At 45.2% G+C, this 25,851-nt stretch overlaps 1 protein-coding gene across 2 annotated transcripts; it reads left to right on the top strand.

Moving 5' to 3' along the window:
• Positions 1 to 1,874: 1,874 nt before the first annotated feature.
• HEY1 (hes related family bHLH transcription factor with YRPW motif 1) lies at positions 1,875 to 5,708 on the top strand. 2 transcript variants are annotated; one of them, XM_060128069.1, is made up of 5 exons: positions 1,875 to 2,138; positions 2,409 to 2,484; positions 2,634 to 2,717; positions 3,003 to 3,084; positions 3,974 to 5,708. In XM_060128069.1, the coding sequence occupies exons 1-5, from the start codon at positions 2,050 to 2,052 to the stop codon at positions 4,555 to 4,557; spliced, it is 915 nt and encodes a 304-aa protein (XP_059984052.1). In that variant the 5' UTR covers positions 1,875 to 2,049; the 3' UTR covers positions 4,558 to 5,708. The 2 variants fall into 2 exon arrangements, with proteins under 2 accessions (XP_059984052.1, XP_059984053.1); XM_060128070.1 differs by lacking the exons at positions 1,875 to 2,138; positions 2,409 to 2,484; positions 2,634 to 2,717; positions 3,003 to 3,084 and adding an exon at positions 3,103 to 3,513.
• Positions 5,709 to 25,851: the final 20,143 nt, after the last annotated feature.

Here is a 25,851-nt window from a genome sequence, read left to right as displayed (position 1 = left end):
AGCAGACCCCAGAGAGCTCTGTTACCTGTGCCAAGAGCAGAGAAAGCAGATAGTGGGATTATCCTCAGGGGGACAACTGACAAGTGGACTCTGGTGGAATACCAGGGAGCAAGGATGCCTGGGGCACCAGAAAAAACAAATCCCAGTTGGCTGATGGAGGGACCCAGCCTAGACAGGGAAGCAGAGGAGGCCCTTGGGAAGGACTGAGGGGCTGGAGGTGAAGGTTTAGTGGAATAAGAGGTTCAGAAAGTGGCATAATGTGTGTGTGTGGGTGAGAGGCTGAGAAACCAACGTCCATATTAGGCTCAGGCCCCTCATTGTGTGGCATCCAAAATGCATTAAGATGGCATTGAGATCAATAATAAGGAGGGATAGAAACGGACAAGCAATCTCCAAAGTGAGCATATTTCTGTTATCCTCAACAATATTTATCAAGCGTTCCCTCACTGACAGCAGCCACAAGAGTGGACTTCAGAGGAGTACGAACAGCTCTGCTCCTTTGTCAGGGATAGAGAAGCCTGGATTTCTAAATTCAAAAAAACCACCCAGCTGTTTCTACAAATCAGGAACCGCCCCGATACACACAATATATATTTTTAAAACATCTATCTTCTCGAGGACTTGCACGTAGCACTCAGTACACGCCACGCCACCACCTAGGCCGGATGTGTGTGGGTTGCGCGTGTGCGTCTAGGAATTAGAGACTTGCATCCCCTCAGCAAGGGCAGCCTCAGACGCAAATGCTCAGTCCCGCCACCCTGTCGCCCGCTGACAAGATCTGGCCGCCAACGCCTGGAAAAAAAAAAAAAATCCCCAGAGGCCTCCTCCCTACCCCCACCCCCCCAAGTCAGCCGAGAAAACAAGCGCTCCCTCTCCCCGGACATTAGATGCACAGGGGAATTCATTCCATCCTGGAGACTGGGAAGCCCCTGCGGAAGCGAGACCGTCTGCTAGTCAGGACATAGCTCCAGAAACCGAAAAAGAACATTCTCTGAAACCACATGTTCCCCTGCATGCGCCCGGGGCCCTGGGCTGGTGGCCACAGTGAATGGCGTCCCGGCGGCCGCTCTCCCGGCTCCCTGCACCCTCCGCGGAACGCCCGGCGCGCCGCCCGGCCAGGTGCATCGGGCCTGGCTTTGCCAGAGGCGCGCGGCTCCCGCAGCCGTATACGGCGGGCCCGCAGCGGAGATTTACCTCGGCGCAGGGCGGTGGCTTCCGGGGCCGCCCGGCGCCCAGGCTCCGATTACAGGTTCACACGGGGGGCCGGGCCCGCGGCCGCCCAGCCCCGCCGGCGCGCCCTCCCGGCCCCGCTCCCCCGCCTGCGCATTCTTCTCCATTCATGCGGACGCCCAGCGCCGCCACCACCACCTCCGCCGCCGCCAGCGCGGCCGCCGTCGCCGCCGCCGCCGTCGGCCGCCCGGATTGGTTGGCGGCCGCGGCGCCGGCACTTTCCCACGGCCCGCGGCGCGTGCGGCTCACCGGCGGCGCTGCAGTCGCGGCCCTGGCGTGCGGCCAGCCCAATCGGGGCGCGCGGGGCGGGGCGGGGCCGCGGCCGCCGACCGGCTTGTGTCCCCGCCCGGCCTCCGCAGCCTGCTCGCCGCCGGCCCACCGCCGCCCGCGCCTCCTCCTTCCCCCCAGCGGAGGCCCGACAGAGCCCCTGTGGAGCCGACACACCGCCGCCGGGCAGGGGCGGGCGCCGAGGGCGGGCGCGGCGTTCGCCCTCGCCCTTGGCTTCGCCCCCACCCCGCCCCTGAGTGGCTGCCAATCAGTGGAGCGAGAAGCCGGATTGGCCAAGGGAAGGCTGTTGCCCGGGAGCCGACGCCCCGCCCGTCCGCCCCCTTGCCCGCCCCCTCTACTCCTCCGCCCTCCCCAGGGCCCTGGGAAGGGGCGCAGCGTGGGAAAGGGATGGTTGAGTTTTAACCGGAGGCAGAGAGTGAGCCGGACCAGTGTGTGCGGAGCGCGAGCAGCCGAGCGCGGAGAGGCGCCGCTGCAGTTAACTCCTGCCTGCCCGCCGCGCCGACCCTCCCCCGGATCCCCCGCGTAGCCAGCATGAAGCGAGCCCACCCCGAGTACAGCTCCTCCGATAGCGAGCTGGACGAGACCATCGAGGTGGAAAAGGAGAGTGCGGATGAGAATGGGTGAGTTGGCGGCGGCGGAGCGGGAACGGGAGCGGGAGGCGAGCGCCGGCTGGCCTCGGTGACAGCGCCCAAGGGCCCGGGGCACGCCGGCGCCCTGCACTGACCTCCGCGCATCTCCGGCAGGCCTCCGCCCCGGGTGAAGACCCCGGAGGCTCTTGAAGACCAAGTTGCCAAAAAAAAAATCTGAGTACGGGGAGGGCGTGGGGGCGACCCCTCAGATCACCTCCTCTCGCTTAACGGCGATTCCTGTCCCCCCCACCCCCCATTTAGGAACTTGAGTTCGGCTCTAGGTTCCATGTCCCCAACTACATCTTCACAGATCTTGGCCAGGAAAAGACGGAGAGGCGTGAGTCTCTTTACAGTGCACCCTTTTTTGGGGGGTGGGGGGTGGGGGTTGTTTTGTTTTATTAATTAACGGGAAAAACCACCTTTCTTCACTTTGGAATTTACAGTCGGAATGGAAATGTCCCCCTTTGTTTTGCCTGCTTTCTACAGATCATTGAGAAGCGCCGACGAGATCGGATCAATAACAGTTTGTCTGAGCTGAGGAGGCTGGTACCCAGTGCTTTTGAGAAGCAGGTAATGGTGAAAGTAGATAGAGCTCTCCGTGTAGCTATCCACGCCTTCAGAATTCTTCCCCTCATTAATCTAAACCTTACCCGTGCCTTGGAAAATAACTGCGTTGTTTGTGCGGAGGAAATGAATTCATACAGAGTCCAACATATTTTGGAAGATAATTTATTTTGCTGTTGTCTGTACTTTTATGGTTTACACAGCATATATGTGCATCTATATTTTAAGTTGTTCCCCAAAAGCACTTGGTGCCAAATCCGTTTTTTTTGTTGTTGTTGTTATCTTTTCTAGGGATCTGCCAAGCTAGAAAAAGCCGAGATCCTCCAGATGACGGTGGATCACCTGAAAATGCTGCACACTGCAGGAGGGAAAGGTACATCTCTAGTCCGGTGGGGGAAGAGTGAACAGCCACCGATGGCCAGGATTGGTGCAGTCGCTGTCTTATTTTTACTGTGTGCTTTGGGGGTGGGGAGAGAACGGTGTGTGGTGTGTGGGGTTGCCTGTCAGTGCATTTTCACGTGCGCATAGGTTTTTCTCCAGTGAATTCATCACCCCAGCCCTCTGCAAATTAAGCGTATGCACCTTCTTTTGGAAAATACCTATTATGGGTGAGGTGCCCTAAAGCTGTGACAGCTCTGATCAGGTAGCTCAAACCACAATTGTTTGTTAACCTTTTTGAGAAAAAGATTTTTTTAAAGTATATGCTCTTAATTTCATATACAAGATTCTTAAAGAATAAGCTGCCACATGACTGTTGAGGAAAGAAACCTGTTGTGGTTAAGTAGAGAAAACCCAAAGGAAGGTGGGAGACAGAGGAGGTCTGTGTGTCTGTCTCCAGCCGGAAAAATGCTTTACTCTGGACCAAGTGCCTAAAAGCTCCATGATGATAACTTACATCTGTGTGTCTAATGAATTTCACTACTCTGTGGTTTTTCTGTCCTTGATGTATTTTTTGTTGTTGTTGAGGGAAAACATGAAAGGAATGAACATAGTTTCATCTGCCGGTAGGGTATAATTCCAATTTCTGCTTGGCAGTCTCTAACTGGGCTTTGAACTTGCATTAGCAAAGACATACTTCTCATGTTGATTAATGCAAAGATTTTGGTCGACTCCCAAATATTTGGACTTTCAGAAGAGCCCGTGAATGCCGTTTTTTTTAAAAAAAGGATGTAGATATTTGCCAGGAAGGGCTGCCTTTGGGATTGAAGAAATGCGGGAAATGAGCAAAGCTCTGAGGTTTTTTTTTTTGTTCGTTTCCCCAGGCTATTTTGACGCGCACGCCCTTGCTATGGACTATCGGAGTTTGGGGTTTCGGGAATGCCTGGCAGAAGTCGCCCGTTACCTGAGCATCATTGAAGGACTAGATGCCACGGACCCGCTTCGAGTTCGACTGGTCTCACATCTGAACAACTATGCCTCCCAGCGGGAAGCGGCAAGTGGCGCTCACGCAGGCCTTGGACACATTCCCTGGGGGAGTGCTTTCGGACATCACCCGCACGTCGCGCACCCCCTGTTGCTGCCCCAGAATGGCCACGGGAACACTGGCACCACGGCCTCACCCACGGAATCCCACCACCAGGGCAGGTTGGCCACGGCACATCCGGAGGCGTCGGCTTTGCGGGCGCCCCCTAGCGGCAGCCTTGGACCGGTGCTCCCCGTGGTCACCTCCGCCTCCAAACTCTCGCCGCCTCTGCTCTCCTCGGTGGCCTCCCTGTCGGCCTTCCCCTTCTCTTTTGGCTCCTTCCACTTACTCTCTCCCAATGCACTGAGCCCTTCGGCACCCACGCAGGCAGCAAACCTTGGCAAACCCTACAGACCTTGGGGGACGGAGATTGGAGCTTTTTAAAGAACTGATGCTGTAGAATGAGGGAAGGGAAAGCTTAAAATCCCAGCTGAGCTGGGCTGTTGCCAACATCACCTTAAAGTCATCAGTAAAATAAAAAGGAAGAAGGTACACTTTCAGATAAATTTTGTTGAAAGACGAAAGGTTTGTTGGTTCACTTTTTCTTTTTTAATGTTTTTTTTATCACGTCATGTATTAGCAGTTTTTAAAAACTAGTTGTTAAATTTTGTTCCAGACATTAAATTGAGATAGTGAATATAAACCAACAAATTGGTGATAGGCTTGGACTGTGCCTAATTTACTTTGTAAACCTATCTGCCTAAGAATGATTCCATTTTGCCTCAAAGTTTTGGGAATTTTAACATTTAGTATTTTTGGTCGGTTTTTCTCCTTGTATACAGTCTCTTTTTAGAATTAATTTTACAAACCACTATGCTCAATGTTAACATGATGCTATTTGTTAATATTTTGACAGTTAAGGTGTTGTGTAAATGATATTCTTTTTTGGGGGGGCTATATCGAATTTTATATTTCTGAATAAAGCGTTGACAAATCAGATGATTAGCTTTATCCAAGAAAGAAGACTAGCTAATCCTCTGCTTCCTACAGCAGTAGGGTGAATGTACAAACCGTCAGGGCCCCTGAATCTGAATGACCAATTGCTGTCGTCTACCAGGACTTGCTTAGGAGAGGTCCCCATTTGGAGTTGGCAGGGAAGAGACAGAAGATGATTTGCGTAGAATATGTCTGCATTTACCAGCCCCAAGCAATGCAATGAATTTTTAATTTCACAGATCTCAAGTTCACAGATGTCAACATGGATAAGTGATCATGGTGTGCAAGTGGTCGATGGAATAGTCCAGTGGAACCTGTTAAATGCATAACCTAATTCTTCCTGGAGCTGCCATATTTTCTTTTCACTGGAAATTTTTATGTTGTGTTTTCCTTTTTGGTGCATGGAAATGTGGTTATTGAGATACTTAAAAGGGCTTTGCTGCCTTCTATTTGGTTTAATTTGATTTGGGCTATTAAAGCATCATTTTACAGGTTTATTCCTTTAGCAGGTGTGGTTTAAACAACCTCCACTGAACTGGGTTTGACCTCTGTTGTACTGATGTGTTGTGACTAAATAAAAAAGAACAAATTCTTCTCCAGTATATGTCTTACATACTTTAGCCATTCCCTCCATTGGCTAAGATGAGACAAATTGTCTCTCATTTTCATTTTGCCTGGTCATCAGTTTTCTTATGTTTAATAATCTCATTGTTCTTGGTATTTGTGATTTTGAATAAGGTGACTTCATTATGGTGCAGAGCTTTGGTGTGACTCCCATAAGGGGACATAGTCCTCTAGCTGTTATGTCAGATGATCTGGCCCTAAACTGGCCGTCTATGGACCAGAAACCTCAAATCAGACTGGTAGTTGCAGGGTGGGAGAGAACTCTGATGAAATCATAAAACCGTGTTGACCATTCAACAAATATTTACTGAGGACATCTACTGTGTGCTCAGTTGTATGCAGGGGGAACAGAATATTAAATTTCTTTCTTTTTTCTTTTCTTTTTTTTTTTTAATGGTAAAACAAGAAAAGCCAAACCTTGCTAATTCTGAGCCCGGGAATCTGAGGCCTGGTGAGCGATTGCAGGCTGTAATTCCGCACCTGCATGGCTCCAGGAGTCTTTCCTTGTCTGGTTTCCAAGGCATTTGTTTAACCCTTTAGTTGCATTTGACTCCTTCTCTGTGTAGTGAGGAAGCAGACACGTGCTTGAGGTTAGAACAAAACCCTGCCAGAATAGAGGCAGTAATCTTGGCCTCCGGGGAGAGGAGTGCCTTCCCGTTGCTTTAAAAGTCGTCCTTCTGCCAATTAAGGGGTCTCCTAGCTCCGAAGGAGTTTGCCTTGATCCTGAGGGTGGGTAGAGAGCAGAAGGAGAAAAGCCACTCTGTGGATGAAATAGAGCCTTCCTTTTCTTTGCCTGACCACTGAACTCTTCCTCCCTCATCTGATTAAGAAATGAAGGCAAAGCGAAGTTGGGACTTTGAACTTTAGCAGTGACATCTGTGTCCCTAGGAAGGGGATGGATGGAGACTGCGGCATTTTTCTGATTGTGGGTTTCAAAGGCTAGCTCCCACTCAACCCTTCTCTGTGTGCCCTCGGTTCTGCTCTGAGCGCTGCCTGTACCACGCAGACACTCTTTCTGCCTGTCATAATGCTGTGATGGGAAGTGTGATGATAATTTCTGCCAAGTGTCAGTGTAATTTTAGCAGCCGGGATTTCACATGGCATTACAGCATTACTGAACAGCATTGTGCTTAGACTGTCTTAGATGCTCTCTGTGGCACCCAGGTTTAGATGGCTGCTAATGTGGTAGGAAAGAAAGCCTCTCATTTTACCGGCCCTGCTGGAAGCACTGTGCAACCGTAAACGTGTGGCACGTTCCACTCGTCATATCAATGACCCCTATGTCACCAGCTAGTTAGTAATTTTTTCTTCTTTTGGAAGGGGGATGGGGGGGTCATTTTCAAGATTACATAGTTTTCCAAAGAAATATTTTGGGTGGGAATTCCCTGGTGGTCCAGTGGTTAGGACTTGGCCCTTTCACTGCTGGGGGCCTGGGTTCCATCCCTGGTCTGGGAACTAAGACCCCGTATGGGAAGAAATATTTTGGTTTCTTTTTAAACCTCTTCAAGGTGACAGGTTTCTGGAAATCGTGGAGATGGAGTCTGAGCTTCCTGGGAAAGAGAATGGAGTTATGATGATAAGCCAGTGGTATGTAGAAAAATGAATGTAGAAAAACTCTCATTTCTATTCTGAGTTGAGGTAGGATGAAAACATCAGGGTCATTAGTGCTACCATACTTTTTTTTTTCCGGTACGCGGGCCTCTCACTGCTGTGGCCCTTCCCGTTGCGGAGCACAGGGTCCGGACGCGCAGGCTCAGCGGCCATGCCGCTCTGTGGGGCATGTGGGATCTTCCCGGACCGGGGCACGAACCCGTGTGCCCTATATCGGCAGGCGGACTCTTAACCACTTCGCCACCAGGGAAGCCCTATACTTTTATATTATATATACATTTGTAATACTTCTACCCATGTAAACAAGATGTTTTTAGGTTGGCCCGTAAATCTACCTTATGGAGAAAATAATATCACTTATAAAGAATCTTGAAAGTCCTCAATAATTACCCATTATCTTCATTATATATACATTACCATGAATTAATGACATGAAAGATAGGTGGGCAGAATTCATGCTTTAGAAAAACCTCTCAGTCTAAATCTTTTTTAGATTTAGAGAGAAAAATAATCCAAGACGTATCATTGCTAATTTATTCAGTATAGTTCAATTAGGATGTGACTTTTATTCAGCTTTTCTTTGTTGCACTCAGTCACAAAAATCATGATATTTTCAATATAGATTACTTACATTTTAAATCCCTCAGAAAGCGTTATATCTCCTAGTTGTACTTTTCCCCAGCCCTTCTCATCTATACCAGTATCACAGCTTTGATGTCTTCGTTAGGTTGCACCGGTGATTTATAATTAAAATAACTTCAGAGCTGATATCATTTGAGAAGCTGCTTCAAATAGAGCACAATTTCTTTCACAACTGGAGCTCCAGGGAATGGGGGTGTCTTGGGAAGGAGACCCGAATTCTGGTTCCTGCTCTGCTTTTATCTGATTGAGTGACCTTAGGTAAGTCATTTAAAATTCTCTGGACCCTGCTTTCCTCATCTGTCCCATAAAGTGGTTGGACTAGATGGGGGGGTCCCAGGTGCATACTCCCAGGGAAAGGCACTAATGGGGAAGGATGCAGGGGTATCAGGCAGTGGGTGCTGACCCAGGGGGCATGTGCTCCCCGCACTTTCTGTCTGAAGGGTCACACCAGTTGTTTCTACGTAGGAATTTTGGTCCAGCGTTGCCAGATCTTTCAAGTTTTCAAGAGCATCTCCAATTTTAGATTTTTATGTGAAATTGCCCAATTTATGTAGGTTGGTTACTAATTCACGGAAAGCTGTCTTCCAGCAAGACTGGGTCAGTGGGTAGCAGCCTACTCTCATCTAAGGGCTCTAATCTGAAAGGCTCGCTGAGGGCGAAACTTTTCTAATACAGTGTCTTTGTCATGCATGGCCTATGGATATGCTTAATGGATAAATAGTCCCTGACATAAACTAAACAGTTCAGTAATTAGGCAGATGTAGGTGGTCTTATGTAAAGATAAGGGGCAGAGATTTTAAAAATTATTTCTGGGTTGTCATATTTCCACAAGAAGAGAGAAACTGAAATCATTCCTTTTATTCTAAGCCTGGACCCTTCACAGGAACCTCTTCTGAAGGTGCTCTCCACTTGGTCCTTGTGTTCACTTGACCGAGGATGAAGATGGGGTCTCAGCCTGGTGGCCTTCAATGAAAGAGCGGGTGTGTACCTTGCTTTTGACTCAGGACACTGAAGTCCTCAGAGGCGCCATCTGATTTCAGGGAGAAAGAAGTCCTGGCAAAGAGCAAGCTGTTTTGAACCTCAACTTGAAATATAATGCCTGTCTTGATCTTGATGAGCTGCAGGGCTTTTCACTCGGATGCTTTAGTGTTCTGCTCTGGGGTGGGGCAGGGAGAGGGGAGAAAGAAGCAAAGAAGGAGAAACCCAGGCCTTTCTGAATTGTCTGCAGGTATTGACATGCATTTGCGTCAGAACTGTTTCCCCAGACCCACAAGTCCCAGAGAAACCCGGCGGTAAACAATTGTGGAGAGATGGGTCTGGGGAACACGGGAGGTTTCTGGATTTTGTGCTAATAGGCTATGATATCACGCTGCTTCAGGGTTATGTTGTCACATTTCTCATCCTATTTACTATTCTGTTCATATTTTTCATTAAGTGCTTTGTGTTGGGTTTGACATATATTCAAGTGAAAAGACTGTGCCTGAATTTGAAAACTCTTAATCATTCATAGGCAGTTGCTAGGTGGTCTATGGCTTGATTTAGCAGAAGAGACTCGAAAACACCATGTTAGGCAGAAAGAGACAGGCTGATACCCGAGAGAGAGTTGATGACTGAAAATTTTCTGTAGCTACTTTTATTTATTTATGTTTCATTGTTGTTGTTAATCTCTCCCCTGAGGGCATGGTTTTGTCTCTGGTGTGTAGGAACGTTTCATGCATGCGGAATTGAATCATAAGTTAAAGGAGGACATATTTGAGCCCTGAATCATCCTCTTTGACCTCATTTCCTACCACCCGCCCCTCCGTCACTCTGCCCCAGCCACATTGCACTGTGCTGTTGCTAGAACTTGCCAAGCATGCGCTCACCTCCAGGCCTTTGCACCGGCTTTTCCCTCTGCCTGGAATGTTCTTCCCCCAGCTATCTGCTTATCTTCCTGTAACCTGTCATCTACTTGGGGCTCTGCTCAAAGGTCGCCTTCCCTTGCAGTCTTCCCTTAGGACCCTACTTAAAACATCCCCCCTTTACCCCCTCATCGCCTGTTCCTGCCACCCTTGCCTCCCTTTCCTCTTTGTTTTTCTCCACAGTACTTAGCATTATCTGACAGAATATATATTTCATCGATTGTCTGTTTACTGTCTGTTTTGCCTGGTTTGTTCACTTCTACAGACTGTCAAACAGTGACCGGCATGTAGGAGGGACTCAAATATTTGTTGAATGAATGAGTGAATCTAACTCCCCTTTTTGTTATCACTAAGAAGTGGAACAAAACAGATCCAAACAGATATGTCTCTATCCCCCCTATTCCCCACCCCAACCATTTATTTTAAAAACTACCAGGGAAGGGAATTTCATGTTTCACGTCAGTGTTTTCTCTTCACTATTATAAAATTCTGCTTACAAATCTAACTCAAATATCATTCTTCAAGTCTATTTCCTTTTTGGTGTGTGCTTAGTGGGGTTGGGGGGACATTGGTCACCTTTTTGATATTCCCCACAAAAGACCCTACTCTTATCTGGCCAGCCCACCCCTCCGTTTGTTGCCATGCCACGCTCTGCCTTTCTCTCTGCCCCTGCCTGTTACCTGGAGCAAAATAACTTTTTCTCCTCCCTGGGGCCTTGGCCACTTGTGTTCCTTCTCCCTGGAATGCTTCTCCTGGGTCTTGGCAGATAGCTCCTTCTTGTTCGGGTCACAGCCCCATGTCACTGCTCAGAGGGGCCTTCCTGGATCACATTGGCAAAGGCCTCCTTTCCCAACTCCTGTGACTCTCTATTCCGTGATGACTCAATGTGGCAGTCAAGAGCCAACTCGGGAGCCAGATCCCTGTTCTGACGCTTGTGTAAACAATCTGTGACTCAGTTTCCTCATCTGTAAAATGGGAGTATAATTGTAACTTACTGCTGTCTTGTGAGTTTCACATGTGGTATTTAATGTATACATAAAGTACGTAAAAAATGCTGGGCACATAGTAAGCACTCAATAAACATTCATATATATATATATATATATATATATATATATATATATATATAAAAGACCCTACTCTTCCCCCCAAAAGCATTTAGTTCTTAATTCACCTTCACCTCCACCTTCTCTCCAGTTAAGGGGTCTCAGTATTTTTGATCTTGCCACGTTTTAGCCCAACCTTTTGGGGTGGGGAAGTACCGCATCTGCATTTATAGAAATGGAGAAAAAAGAAGTTCTGTTACGTGAACAGACTGCATCCACCCAGGCCCCACAGAAGAGCAACACAGATAAAATATTTAGACGAAATGTGACAAGGTTAAATGAACTAAACTATCAGAGTCTGGGATAAGTTGGGGGCTGGAGGAATAGTAGGTAAACTATTTTCACTCATATTTTGAGTATGTAAAGAGTGAGTCTTACGAAAGCGGAGGCCAGTGGTTCTCAGGTGGAGACCCATATCCTCACATGGGCAGAGACAATGTAGGGTTGTGACGGGAAGGGGACTTTCATTCTTGACTTTGATTCTGACCATCAAATAGCAATGGTTTGTAGCAGGATCTTGGGTGTAGTTTTTCCTGCTGAGGGCACAGAAGCAGTAAATACCTTACATTCTAAAGAACCGAAAACCACTTTTGGCCCAATACCTCCTTCAGGGTTTTTAATAGGAAGTCAAACTATCCCTGCCATGTTCAACAATAGCTCCATCACTGACCCCATCCCAGCTTACCTAAGAGGATGGAGAGAGCATGAGAAAGAAAATGATTACCACTGTGAGGAGCTGGCCTAGTGGGGCCTTTCTCTCCCCTCCCTGTGGGTGTAGGTGAGTTGAAAGGTTTCACAGGGGATTGCAGTGGCTAAATGAGGCTACAGGATTCAAAGAAAGTGGGTTTGGGGCTTGGACCACTGTCAGGCCTGAAGGTAGATAGAGCTGAGCTGCCTCCTTCTGCATGGGCTGGGGTTCTTGGAAACAGAGGGGATTAAGGTGAAGCTGAACATCTCCCCCCAGATACCATGCACGTCATCTATTTGGAAAGCATCACATCAGCAGAGGACTCTGCTGAGGGGAATCAATAGAGCCACAGAGAGAACATGGGTGCCTGCCCCTCCCGCTGACTTGTCAACCTTGGGAAGGTAAGGGGTGGAGGAATTCTAGAACCAGAACTTGCCTGGAACATGAACCCCACTCCCACCTTCCAAGGTGCTAAAGGAGGAAGAGAGGCCCAAGGGAAGATGGTGCCCCCCTCCTTCCCTGAGCTGCCCCCTCCCCTGCCAGTTTCCCACAATTGAGCTGATGATGAGATGGGGGATGAGTTGCTAATGAGAAAGGAGATGATTGGCATTTTAAAGTGGACTGAACTTCATTCCCGGAAAGTGACAAGAAAGTTCTTTGGTCTATTCAAGATGTCGTTAAGAGAAAGCAGAAGGAGATTCGTCAGGATATGGTTGACGGCAGTTATTATTTAAAAAATTGTTTATTCGTTGTCCCTCACTCAGCGGAGAAGTGCACATGTAGTCAAAGGAATGAGACCCCAGCCAATGAAAGGAGCTTATGCGCGGGATTGCCATGCCAGTGCTGGTGATTTGAGGGAACAGTGAAATGTTTCCATTTCAGGAAGAGATTCTAGGAGACTGGATCTTTTTAAAGAGAAGATAGATTTTCTGTACTATGAACCAGTGAGTTTAGTGTTAATACAGGGCAAAATTTTAAGACAAACGATTAACATGGTCGTTTGGAGCACTTCCAAAAAGGAAAAGCACCTGTTCTTTTTCCCTCTTTGTGAATAAGATTTCACAAACAATAAACCCTGCCTTCTGTATCCCCATTCTTTTTGAAAACACTTATGCTGCTGGGCCATGGGAAGTGGAGGGACACTGCAGAATCATGCATCTGTCCTGCAGCAGGTTACTTGGCCAAGTGTTCCTCTGTCTCCTAGAACAGCAAGAGAAATGTGAGCTGGATGATGGGACAATTAGAAGGTTCAGGAATTGGCTGAATGAGAACAATTCTTTACTCAGTGTTTACAATATGTCAGGCACTGGGCTAGGAGCTTTTCATACATTGATATTTTTAGACTGGTTACTCTGAAAAGTCAGCATTATTTTCTCTTATGCAGATGAGGAAAGTGAGATTTTGCAAGATGAAGACACTTGTCCAAAACCATCCAATTGTTAAGAGGCAAAGCTAGGATTCAATGGTATATCAGAAGTTCATTATTTTTTGGGCTTCCGTGGTGGCGCAGTGGTTAAGAATCCGCCTGCCAATGCAAGGGACACGGGTTTGAGCCCTGGTCTGGGGAGATCCCACATGCCGCGGAGCAACTAAGCCCGTGTGCCACAACTGCTGAGCCTGCGCTCTAGAGCCTGTAAGCCACAACTACTGAGCCCGTGCACCTAGAGCCCATGCCCTGCAACAAGAGAAGACAGTGCAGGGAGAAGCCCGTGCACCACAATAAAGGGTAGCCCCTGCTCACCGCAGCTAGAGAAAGCCCGCATGCAGCAACGAAGACCCAAAGCAGCTGAAAATAAATAAATAAATAGTCCATTATTTTTTAAATACACAAACTCAATTTATCAACTGATTGATTTCAGTTTGGTAGGCGGTCTCCTCTGATGCTTTCTATTGACTTCAGAAGCCTGAAAATGGAACAGACTGCTCTGAGAGAAGATGTGCTGCCCGGCACAGAGGGCAATGAAGCAGAAGCTAGTTGCCTGGATGTTAAAGAGCTTCAGGTAGGAAATAGACTAGGTTTTGTAAGACTTTCCAAGGGTGACAGTTACATGGTTACAGCTGTTTTATAAGCATCAATGTCTGAATGCTAAACCATCACATGTATGCAATTCTTGACTTATAAGTTTGATCTTCTCCCTTCCATGCCCACCGTGGGCTTTCCCCTATATTACAGAAGAAAGCCATACCCTCACCCATCCCAAATCTGTGGACACAGAAACTTACAAGGCACCAACCAAAGGGACAGTTTTGACACTTGGTTTCAGGAATTGTCCCCTCGTGATAATTGAGGAGCTGTAAACTCACCATTGGCTTTCTGTTTCTACCTGTCTTACACATATTCTTGGTTGTGGGTGAAACACGGCCTATAAAATAAGGTGTTTTGGTTCATGTTAACATGACTTGAATTTAGAAATATTGAGGGGATGGTGGGAATGGTTCCAATGATCATATAATGACCTTGCCTCTTCCATTCTCAAAATACTGTCCAAGACTGAATCCCTCTCCAAAGAGTAGGGTAAGTGCAAAGCATTGGCAAGACATGTGGATGCTACAGTGACTGTCTTTCCCCTTTCACGTAGTGAAACTCAAATAGTTCTTTTCAGTTATTTCCAATGCTCATCCCCTAGGTCCCTCTAATAGAAGAGACATTGGTATAATTAATAGCTCCTCAATGAGGCTTGGTAAATCATTTTTAGTATATTTCCCAGAATTGGGAAGAGAACTAATGACTATGTAACAAATATTTTTGAAAGGTAGGTACTTCACAATTCTTCACTTTCATCAAAATGAAGACTGACTTAAATCGTTAGCTCCTGGAACATTACTAATAATTTTGATGATGGGTCATCAGAATGTGATTTCTGGCAATATTCATTCATTTATACATGAACCACTTGGGGGGAAAAAGTTCTATTTATTTTATTAAGAAGAGATGCACATTCAATAACATTTTACTTTTAATAATAAATTTATCAAAATATTATTTGATTAATTGTACAGTACTAATAATTGTAATAACTCAAGCCAGAATTTTCTTTCCTTGTTTCCTTTCTTCCTTTCTTCCCTCTCACACTTCTTTCCTTTCTTCCTTCCTCCCTTCTTTCTATTACTTACAGCCTAATGGTCACAAGAAATAAAAAACTGAAAAAAGAAAAATTAAATTGATGTACATATCTCTATTAGAAATAACTATGATAAGAGCAAGAAAATACTTTCAAACATAAAAATGTTACCAGGATAAAATTCTGTGGGGACATGAAATGGCAATAGGAATTCAAAGAGAAAAAGGAATGAAGTAATATTTCCCACTGTCCAAGAGGAAATTTTTCTAGTATTTCCATAAAAGATGATGGCTGATATAAAGTCATTATGGAATTTAGCTTTCATTGGCTGCCTTTAACATTTTATTAGACATCAACCTTACACCGTGAAAATTGCAATTTTTTTGCCACTACTTAAACTTAGGAAAAATTTTAGATATCAATTTTAAAATATGGTAGAGAGAGTTTCTCAAAATTGTTCTGTGGAGTGTGTCGTCTCTGATGTGGGTTTTTTCCACACCACCAAGCGATTTTCCGATTCTCAGTGGATACTGACTGGGTGTCCTACAATTGAACTCAATTCTGACACAGTTTGCCTGGAGATAGTGTCAGATTCCACAGGTTAGGGGCTCAGTCCCACAAAGCTGCTCAGTGCCCGCCTCCCCCCACTTCAGATGCCTGTGCTCTGTGTGCTTCTGACCCACTGTCTACAGATTGGAGATTCTGTTCCCAAAACCTTCTCCTTAGGGTCAATTAATTTGCTAGAGCAGCTCACAGCACTCAGAGAAATATTTACTTACATTTACCAGTTTATTATAAAGCATATTATATAAGACACAGATGAACGGCCAGATGAAAAGGTATGGAGGTGCAAAGGGTGAGGTCCAGGAGGGTCTCAAATGGAAGACCTTCTGTCCCCTCGGAACTGGGGTGTGCCACCCGCCGGCATGTGGATGTGTTCACCAACAAGGCACTCTCTGAGTTCTATCCTTTTGGGGTTTTATGGGTTCATGGCAGAGGTGTGATTGATTAAATCATTGGCCATTGATAGAACTGAATCTCCAGCCCTTTCTACCCTCCTTGGAGGTCTGGGGATGGGACTGAAAGTCCCAACTCTCAAATCGCTTGGCTGGTCCCCCTGGCAACCGGCACCTATCCTTAGGGGCTTTCCAAGTTCTTCTTATTCACATAACTTGGGGTGTGGCTGAAAGGGGCTTTCAAAAGAGACCTTTATCATACTCACCACTTAGGAAATTCCAAGCGTTTCAGGAGCTCTGTGCCAGAAGCAGGGATGAAGACCAAACATATCTCTTATTATAAATCACAATATCACACAGCCCCCAAAGCTTTACTATCCAGATGGCCTTAAGCCTGAAATCCTTTTATTATATAGAGAAGTATCTGGAATTAAATCTGGTTCAATTCCAGATTACCAGCTGCAACGCTGGGCAAGTTTCTTAGACTTTTTGAACCTCAGTCTTTACCTGAGAAATGGGATGATAACAGAACCTTCTTCATGAGGTTGCTACGAGGATGAATAGGGATACTGTATATTAAGTTAATTAAACAAGGAAGCCATTAGACTGAAGTAGCTCTCATGCTTTGGTGGTCTACAAGCCAACCAAAGCCTAAGCCTGTAACTGCCTCAAGGTAAAGAAATCGAAACTTAAGGACCATCACAAATACCAACAAGGTTTAAACTATAGCCAATCATTAATTTCCTTACTTTCTCTATACAAGTGTCTCCTGAGCTCCTGTGGGTGGAGTGCCCCTAGCCACTCCTGGTTTGGTGCTGCCCCATTTGAATCAAATTTTGCTGAGATAAACACTTAAAAACTTGAATTATGCCTCAACTGAAGCATATATATTTTAACATGTGCGTAAAGCACCTAGTGCAGTGTCTGGCATACCATAGGGGTGTCAGGAAGAAACAAGAAACAAACAAACTTATTTAACAAGTTATTTGCAGTCTGATCTGGGTGGCCTTCAAGGAACAGCAAATTCCACATAGGAGAGGTTTTCTTTTGGTGTATGGAACACAGTAGTGGGTTTGTTTGGCCATGAAAGGTGAGGAACGCTGGTCTAGACGATCTCTTCCTAACAGAGCATAGCATCCAATTCCCCTCTTCTGTCTGCTCATCTCTCATTTTCACCTGGGCCACCTGAAGTTCTTAGCTCCTGCAGTGGGGTTGTGGGAGGACACTGGAGCTGGGCCGACCGATCAGGGAATGGCGAGCACCTCATCTTGGAATGTTGGGAGTCAGAGGGTTTCCTGGGTGATCCTGTCCAATCTCTCCAGATCTGGTGGAAGAAGGGTGGCCAGCCACCTGGAGAGCCTGTAATCTCAGCTGTAGTCCTGAAAGTTCTAGTTGGCCAGAACGTCCAGAATGATCCCTCTCTGTATTCCAGCTGGAGCATTAAATCACTACCAGGTGGAATGTGTTGGATGGCATAGCCTGGTTCCTAGATCCCCAGCTGGCCAGCTGTGGAGGCTGATCTGGGGCATTTTATTAACCTCACACGAACTCGTGCATATGGTTTTGGGAGCACCACTTATACTGTGTATACAGAAATGCCAGAACTGGATGCAGGGTGCTAGGGTGGGGAGGAAAGAGACTTGAAAGGGAGGAGAGGGACCTGCGGAGATGAAGTTAATTTGTAGCTGGTGTTAATCTCTCTCCAGCCAGGAAGAATTTCCTAAGGGAGAGGACAGAATAAGTTTTTTTTTTTTTTTGCTGTTGTTGTTTTTTAAATTTTTTTAATGATATTTCCTGGGGGTTGAACTAACTTTCATTTTTCTGTCGATATGGAACTTGGCTCTCTTCCAAAGACAATGAACTCTGCCTGCTGATCTGCAGCTGTGAAACCGCTCTTCTGCCCCACCTCTAACCACGTGGTTTCTAGACATGACACAGTCAATGGCTGTGAAGGAAACACATCTTTACATTAATTAAGGTATTTATATGTTCTTGCTGGTTTATGTTGGACACTGAGCAATTTAATTAGATCAAGCTATTTTGAAATTGAATAACATGGTGCATATGTATATTCTAATTCGGTTGAAACATTGGATCTCTAAGTGAATGTTGAGGGGGGTAGAAATGTCAGAATCTTCTATAGCCACTCCCCTTCCCCTTCCCATGGCCCAGGGTCAACCATCACATTGTACCTCTATAGAAGCAGAAATCCTACAAGTACGTCCAATGGAGACATAATCCACCCATGAAACAGACTGGTACACAGGCCAGCTGCATCAGTCATCTGCGGTGCTTGGTAAAAACAGAGATTATCTGGGCCGATCCCAATCTACTGAATTAGATTTGGGTGGGGGGAGAGGGCTTGTTGAAAACCTGGAGGTCCATGGAGGTAACTAGTACTAGAGGATTCTGGGACGTCTGTTCCTGTCACTCCTTCAGGATTCTTCTTGTTCCTGTAATTGCACTCATCCCCTGTGATGGTGGTGACCCTCAGGGTCTCTGGCTCCCACCCCCTCCCCTTTCCCAGAGTCCTGTCTTCTGTAATAACAACAACAACATCAATGACCATTATATCTGAGGCAAAGATGACTGCACGCCAACCACACCATTCATTCTCTCCTTCTTTATTAATGGGACCTCAATTTTTATGCAGGACAGCAATGCGCCCCGTCTTAAGCTTCCACTTTAGCTAGGCGTCATCATGGGACTCAACTCTATTCAAGGTGCTGGAACCAGAAGTACTGTGCAGGATTTTTGAAAGTAAAGGTAGAGTTGCAGTCTTCTATGCCTCTTCTGCTTTTTGCTTGTGGATGTGATGGCTGGAGCTCCAGCACCATCCTGGATCTTCAGGCCAGGTGACAAGCTAGGGGTGGTGAAGCAAAAAGAGAAAAGGATCTGGTCCTTGATGTTTGAGGAACTGCTACTCCAGTTATGCTCTGGATTGACTACCTCTGGACTTTGATTGCATGAGAGAAAACCAAACATTTCTGTGTTTAAGCCATTAATAATTTTGGCTTTTAAGTTATTCATAGCTCAATCAAATCCTATGAAAATAAGTGACATGTATGGACTATATCCTATGTATCAGGCACCATGCTAAGCTCTTGCCGTATATTTTCTAATTTAATCCTCAGAAAAATCATTCAAGTGATTCTATTATTATCCTCATTTTATAGATTTTAAAAATTAGTCATAAAGAGGTTAAGTTTAATATTACTCAGCTGGTACTTTCTGGAGGCGGTGTTTGAACTCCAGCTGGCAGAGTCCAGGAGTCAGGCCCTCGCTGTGTATACTGAGGACAGCACTCTTCCGAGGTTCCCTTGATATCAAGAGCTGAGAAGGTTTAGATTCTTCTTCAGATTCTTTTCCCTTATAGGTTATTACAAAATAGAGTTCCCCGGGCTATTCAGTAGGTCCTTATTGGTTATCTATTTTATATATAGTAGTGTGAAAATGTTAATCTGAAAAAGAATATATATATATATATATATATGAATGTATAACTGAATCACTGTACTGTACACCTGAAACTAACTCGACATTGTAAATCAACTATACTTCAATTTAAAAAAAAGAAAAAAAAAGAATTCAGAAGGCTGATGTTCCTCTTGAATGAACTACACCTCTGTTCTCTACTTCTCTACTATTATTGATGGGGTACAGACTCACATGCCTGAAGTTTTTCTAGTTTAATATACTCAACCCTCTGTCCTCAGAAGATGGAGGTTGGGGAGAGAACTAAGGAAATGATCTAAGGCAATGCTCTTAGACTTCTGAATTTACAAAACCAGTTTATACACTCAGCCATAAATAAGAGTGAAATAATGCCATTTGCAGCAACATGGATGGACCTAGAGATTTTCATACTAAGTGAAGTAAGTCGGAAAGAGAAAGACAAATACCATATGATATCACTTACATGTGGAACCTAAAATATGACACAAATGAACCTATTTATGAAACAGAAACAGGCTCACGCACATAGAGAACAGACTTGTGGTTGCCAAGGAGGAGAGGGGGTGAGGGAGGGATGGACGGGGAGTTTAGGGTTATCAGATGCAAACTATTACATAGAGAATGGATAAACAACAAGGTCCTATTGTATGTCCCAGGGAACTATATTCAATATCCTGAGATAAACCATAATGGAAGAGAATATAAAAATGTATATATGTGTATAACTGAATCACTTTGCTATATAGCAGAAATTAACACAACATTCTAAATCAACTATACTTCAATATAAAAAAACAGTTTACAAAACAATCGGATGACTGACATAGAGTTCAAAATTTTTATTTTTCAAAGTAAAGGCATTAATAAAAACAAACTATCGTCTTCCATAAACAACATTTCATGAAAAAAGCAAATTTTCGTGTGAGAGAAAGAATGAAAATAATCACAAATAAAGGGCAGTCCTTTAAGCCAAATGCATTTAATTATAAATTTAGCATTTGAAAAATACCAATTCTCTTGCTCATTTTTCAAGGACTAGTGAAATGTCATCAGGATTTGGGAAACCTTTAAGATCTCAAAGAAGGGGTAGGTAGTTAAAAAAGGGGAACAGCTACTTCAGGATGAAATCAGGCCAAACAATGTTGAATAACGTAGCAAGATTGCTACTTGACACCAATATCCATTCTCCTTTTCTTCCTTAGTAATACAATCCTGGTGTTTATTTGGGGCAATATTGTGTCCAGCTAAGCGAATGTATATACCTCCTTGCAGGTCGGGTTGGGCATGTGACTAAATCCTGGCTAATGAGATATAAGCAAAATGGTGAGTGGGATTTCGAGGACAGTACTTCGTTTGGGCTCAGCTGTGAAAGAGGCCCTTTGTCTTCCCACACTTTCTCCTCCCACTCATCTGAAAGGAGGACATGGTAGCATCTCTCTTGGACTGAGGATGACAAGGCAGAAGATGGCAGCCTGGGTCCCCGATGACATCTTGGAGTCCTGAACTGCCCACCTTTGGAATTCTTTTACATGAGAGGAGAATTTCAACTTATCTAAGATACTACTTAACTTTTGTTTTCTATTACATGTGTCTAATCCTAACTATTGTAAAGAGATAACTCCAAATCCATTTCAGACAAAGAGAATCATAATAGCGTTAGAAAAAATTCGAGAAATCGACTCCTATTTATTGAAGAGAAAATCAGAGCTAGAGCTGCGAAGTGGCTTGCCCAAAGTCATGTCATGCCACATTCATTCTACAAATATTTACTGAGCATGTTCTATGCGTGAGGCTCTTTGCCAGGAGCTGGAGGGCCAAAGATGAAAAAGGACATGATTCTCGTTATCCAGAGACTTACAAAATGGAACCAGCTGGGCTGAGTGCATTTCTCCCTGCACTGTGGGTTTTTTGGTAGGTGCTGTCCAGTGACCCCCCTGCAACTAGGGGCTGAGACTGGTCCTGGGGAAAGAAGGTCATGGGACAAAGAGGAGGGGGTGTCGAGCTGCTGATCAGCTGGGGCTGTCCTGTAACTTGGAGAAAAGCAAAGGAAGCAAGAGAAGAAATTCCTGTATTTAACTTCTGTTGTAGTCAAATTTAAAGAGAATGCACGTAGGAAACCATACATATTTCCATTCTCCTTTTTTGTAACATGCACAAACTTGTGTAAAAACACATTCACAGACACACACAGCACACATGCAGGAAACCTTTTCAGGACTGTGTTTCTTTTGCTCCTTTATAAAAACATCTTGTGTGTTTGGGTGCGTGTTTATGTGAAATGGGAGGGTATGGGGTGGGGGAATAAAACAATACAGTCTCTGGGGGCCCCTGGGGAGAATCTCTGAATTCCCTGGGATAGGAAGTTCCCTAAGAAAGCAGGAGCCCCTCAAATTCCCACCAAACAACAAAGGACGCCCAGTCAAGATAAAAGGAGAGAGGGGGTGGAGAGGAAAAAAAAACAAAACACCTCACCCTGGTTTAGGGAAGCAGGTGCACCCAATACAAACAATATCATTTCTTCTATTATTTGTAGAGTTTAGGAACAAAACAAAACAAAACAATACTCCTCTCCTCCCCTCTGGGGGGGCGGGGTGACCTCCAAGGATGCTCAGGGCAATAAGATAAAGAAGATTGTTTCTCAGCATATTTAACAGCAAAGAAACAAAATTCAAAACTAACAAACAGAAAGAAAAGACCCAGACTACCAAACAATGAGGAGCATTGGGCCAAATCAAGTTAAAACGGCACAGAAAAATGTTATCTTTTGGTGTGTTTGTGGTCAGCCTCCCGTGTCGCCATCAGAGTGGATGAAGTGTAGGGGTACATGCCTGCAGCTCCTTACAGGGCTGTCTGCAGCTTTAGGACAGCCACCTGAACGGCCCCGTGTTTCTGTTTGTTTACACTGGGCTTGCCACAAGCATGCAACACATGCAGGCACTTGGCAGTGAGGACCAGAAGAAAAATCAGAGGTGGATGCTGGGACTTCGTGACCCCCGGCACTTGCTGAAACCCTCCACAGTCTGTGCGGGGATCTGGGCTAGCTCTTTGGTATTTTACCATGTGGTATTTAATGACGCTTTGGGCAAATAATTCAAGGCTTGAAGCGTTGCTCTTCACTTCTGCGGCGGGGCTGGGATGGGGGGACAGGCGTCAGTCTGGGTCCCCCAACTGGCTGTGCCCCAAAATGCAGTCAGGTCTGTGCTTATCTGGGGAAACGTAGTTACAGGAAGGACTCAGGTGACTTCTGGGAAGAACTCAAGGGAAGATGGAACTGACAGAAACAAGGACAACCAGCCTTGGAACACGGCAGTGGGGGGATGGGGTTTGCTTTGATCACAGAGTGGTGTCTGTCATCTAGATTTTCTTTTCCAGGCCAGTCCCCAAGGACCCGTGCCAGGATCTGCAATAAAGAGGGTCCTGAAAATTAAAAAGGCGTTTCGCTAAAATGCCTGCAGTGGCACCGAGAACCCCAGGCTGAGCTACAGCCCAGTGTGATTGGTGATGAAGGGTATTTTCTCCACAGGTCACTGTCAAAGCCCGATGGAGAGTAGAGCTATCCCTCCCTGCCCCCATGCCTCCTCCCACCCCGCCCCCAAGGAAGCCTTCTGAGCACAAAGCATCTGGAAAGGATGCAGGAAAGACATGATGCTTCTGTGGTCTTGGCAGCTTTGAGGCAGTGCGGACAACTTTGGTAGCAGCTGTTTAGTAAGAGAAGAGGAAAATGTCATCTTGAGGGCAGAAGAAATTGTGAGCTATCCCTGGGCCACTAAAAGAAACTAGCCACGGGGAATTGGGCTTGAGAGTAACAACCACAATTAGCACAAGATGACAACGACAGAATAATAATAATGATGATGATATGGCAATAGTTTAATAATAAATATTTATAATACTGTAATCATTTATAGTAGTGTATGATTACCATGGGCCAGGTATCTACACCCTGTCTCTCTTTTAAAGTTCACATCACAGTAAAGTAGGTTCTATGATTATAGCTGCTCTACAGATGAGGAAACCGTCTCCAGAGAAAGTAAGCAACGTGCCCAAGCATAGCACACAGCTTGCGAGTACTGGAGAAGGATTTCTAACCTGATCTGTCTGGATTACAAGCCCACCTTCTTAACTTTTACATACATGGTAGTGAGAACAAATGAAGCTAAAGAAAGAGTGTTTTGGTCACTCTTACTGTGAATTTATTTCAGCCATCAGATTGCTGGTGTGACCTGGAAAACATATAATATTGAATATTACCATGACAATTAATTAGATTATATGTTCATTCTTCATGTATTCATTTCTTGAATGCCTGTAGCTGAGCACTGGGCTATGCTGACCGGTGCCCTCACATTGTATGAAGTTCTCGTGCTAAAATTCCAAAAGTCCGTGTGATGAGGGGCTCTTATAGGTTTCCTATTACTGTTTTGTGACATTTCCCCCCTTCTAGGCAGTTTTATTTTTCATAATCATAGCTTTTATCTAATTCATCCTCATGTAGGAACCATCATCTGCATTAGGTATGTTTATGTAATTGGACAAAAGACAAACCTTCGTTTATTTCTAGAAAGTCTGGCCAAATTGTGAAGGTCGAATTGTGCCTTTGGCTGGAGGGAGGAAATTGGAAGAATGTTCTGCCAAAATGTGCTTACTGATTTACTGCCGTTGTATATACAAGAATCAAGGTTTATTGTCTGTTTAGAGAACTCGACCGTATGTAAATAAAGGCGTCAGCTTCCACAGGTGACTTAAACTGATTTGTACATAACACGTGTCATTATTCCAGCAAAGAGGAAGGTATTTAACTTCACAAAAGTTGAGGGCCCTTTTCTGGGCATCACTCCTGCTGAGAAGATAGAATCCACTGGAAATGCAACGGCTGAACCAGAATTTCCACAATTCAAGACTCTATGGCTGGTAAAGGTTTGCCTGCTGAGTGAGAACATAGTTTGGCATTTAAATTTGCCTATTGTTTATAACATTTCATGGAAACGTTGACTGTGGAAAGGTACACGCTGTGATTCTGACTACATATAAAACAAGTTGGGGGTGGGGGCATCATAAGATTAAGGGGGAACTTATTCTGTTCTGGATAAAAATAGTTGCACTCACTATTGCTTTGCAAGGAAAACATCAATTAGATTGAACAATGTTCCCCGAGGAACGTAGATGCCGCGTTGTCTCTGGACACCTCCTTTGAATTTGGTTTGGACTGTGTCATGTCTTCTGTTAGGAGGAAATTATCAACAACAAGAGGAAATCCTGTACTAGTATTGAATAGTCCTTATTTTAAAGGTACTTCCCTTCTTGTGGGAATTGTATGTAATCAGAACAACACTATAAAATGTCTGAATTATTTTACAAGGTTTGACTTTCAGCCCCATTTTTTTTAAAAGATCGACTTATTGTGCTTAAGATATAGTCAATTGTTGAGCTAGAGAGCATTCTTCTCAAGCTGCATGAACCTCACCAAGGTGGGGTGGAGGTTAAAACATCAGCCACAGGAAGCAGGAGGTCCTTAGAGACACCCATGTATTCTAGAGCACACAATGACTAATAAATGCTAAAATTACTCTGGAAAGAAAACTTGAGTTACAAACATTTGCCCCTTTTTGCCTATCTTCAAGTTGGGGGGAACTGGATAATCCTGCCTGTGACTCTCCACCAGTTGATCTGGCTCAGACAAAGGATGGAAAGAGAGAGATGACTACTGGGTCTTGAAGACCTGGGGTGGAAGATATTTTTTTAAATTTACTTTACTGCTTCTGGGAGTAGCTAATTATTACCTATGGGCAAGAAGCTGCTTACAAGCAGAAGGAGCCCAAGAGAACAGTCTTTTTTTTTTTTTTTTTTGTGGCACGCGGCCCTCTCACTGTTGTGGCCTCTCCCATTGTGGAGCACAGGCTCCGGACGCGCAGGCTCAGCGGCCATGGCTCACGGGCCCAGCCGCTCCACGGCATGTGGGATCTTCCCAGACCGGGGCTCGAACTTGTGTCCCCTGCATCGGCAGACGGACTCTCAACCACTGCGCCACCAGGGAAGCCCAAGAGGGCAGTCTTTATCTCAAAATCTGGCTTCTCCTCTGGTTCACAGACCTGATAAGCAGTATGTCAGGGATGTCAGATGCAGTGTTCTAGGTGCCGACTGACCACTATGCGATGCTTCTCAAACATTCCTGGCAAAGGAGTACAAATTGGTACACCTGGAGGCCCAGGAGGCTTAGCTCAAAACAGCCAGGTGCCAGCACAAACATTCATTGAGTTCTTGTATGTTGTCTTAAAAACGCATAAGCCTCTTGTATTTGGCTCTATTAATATATCAACGTTGGCTTCAACAAGTTCCACAAAACTTTCTGTAATGCTGAAGGAAGTGTTCTATATTTGCACGGTACAGTACAGTAGCCACTAGTCACATGTGGCTACTGAGCACATAAGATGTGGCTAGAGTGATGGAGGAAATTAATTTTTAATTATATTTAATTTAAATTAATTTAAATATCCACATGTGACCCTGTGGCTGCCATATTGGATAGCACAGCTCTAGATGGACGCATTATGTTTAGCCAACCGCTTCATGGATTTCCTGATATAACAGCAATTATTACTGGGGACAAGTACTGCCTAATGCTCAACCATGGTCTGTCTGTGAGTGGATTTAAAATTCACGAGGCAGCTGTGATGCTGGCTAACCTGCTATGCTCTC

The sequence above is a fragment of the Lagenorhynchus albirostris genome, chromosome 17, assembly GCF_949774975.1.
Source record: "Lagenorhynchus albirostris chromosome 17, mLagAlb1.1, whole genome shotgun sequence".
NCBI classification, from domain to species: Eukaryota; Metazoa; Chordata; class Mammalia; order Artiodactyla; family Delphinidae; genus Lagenorhynchus; species Lagenorhynchus albirostris.
Note: the sequence above shows the minus strand (reverse complement) of the source record. Positions and strands in the feature narration are given on the sequence as shown.

Excerpts from the sequence above, each read along its gene's own strand:
- HEY1 (XM_060128069.1), top strand. The coding sequence starts at position 2,050 with ATGAAGCGAGCCCACCCCGAGTACAGCTCCTCCGATAGCGAGCTGGAC. Across the intron at positions 2,139-2,408 it reads GAGAGTGCGGATGAGAATGG|GAACTTGAGTTCGGCTCTAG; the intron begins GTGAGTTGGCGG and ends CCCCCCATTTAG. Across the intron at positions 3,085-3,973 it reads GCACACTGCAGGAGGGAAAG|GCTATTTTGACGCGCACGCC; the intron begins GTACATCTCTAG and ends TCGTTTCCCCAG.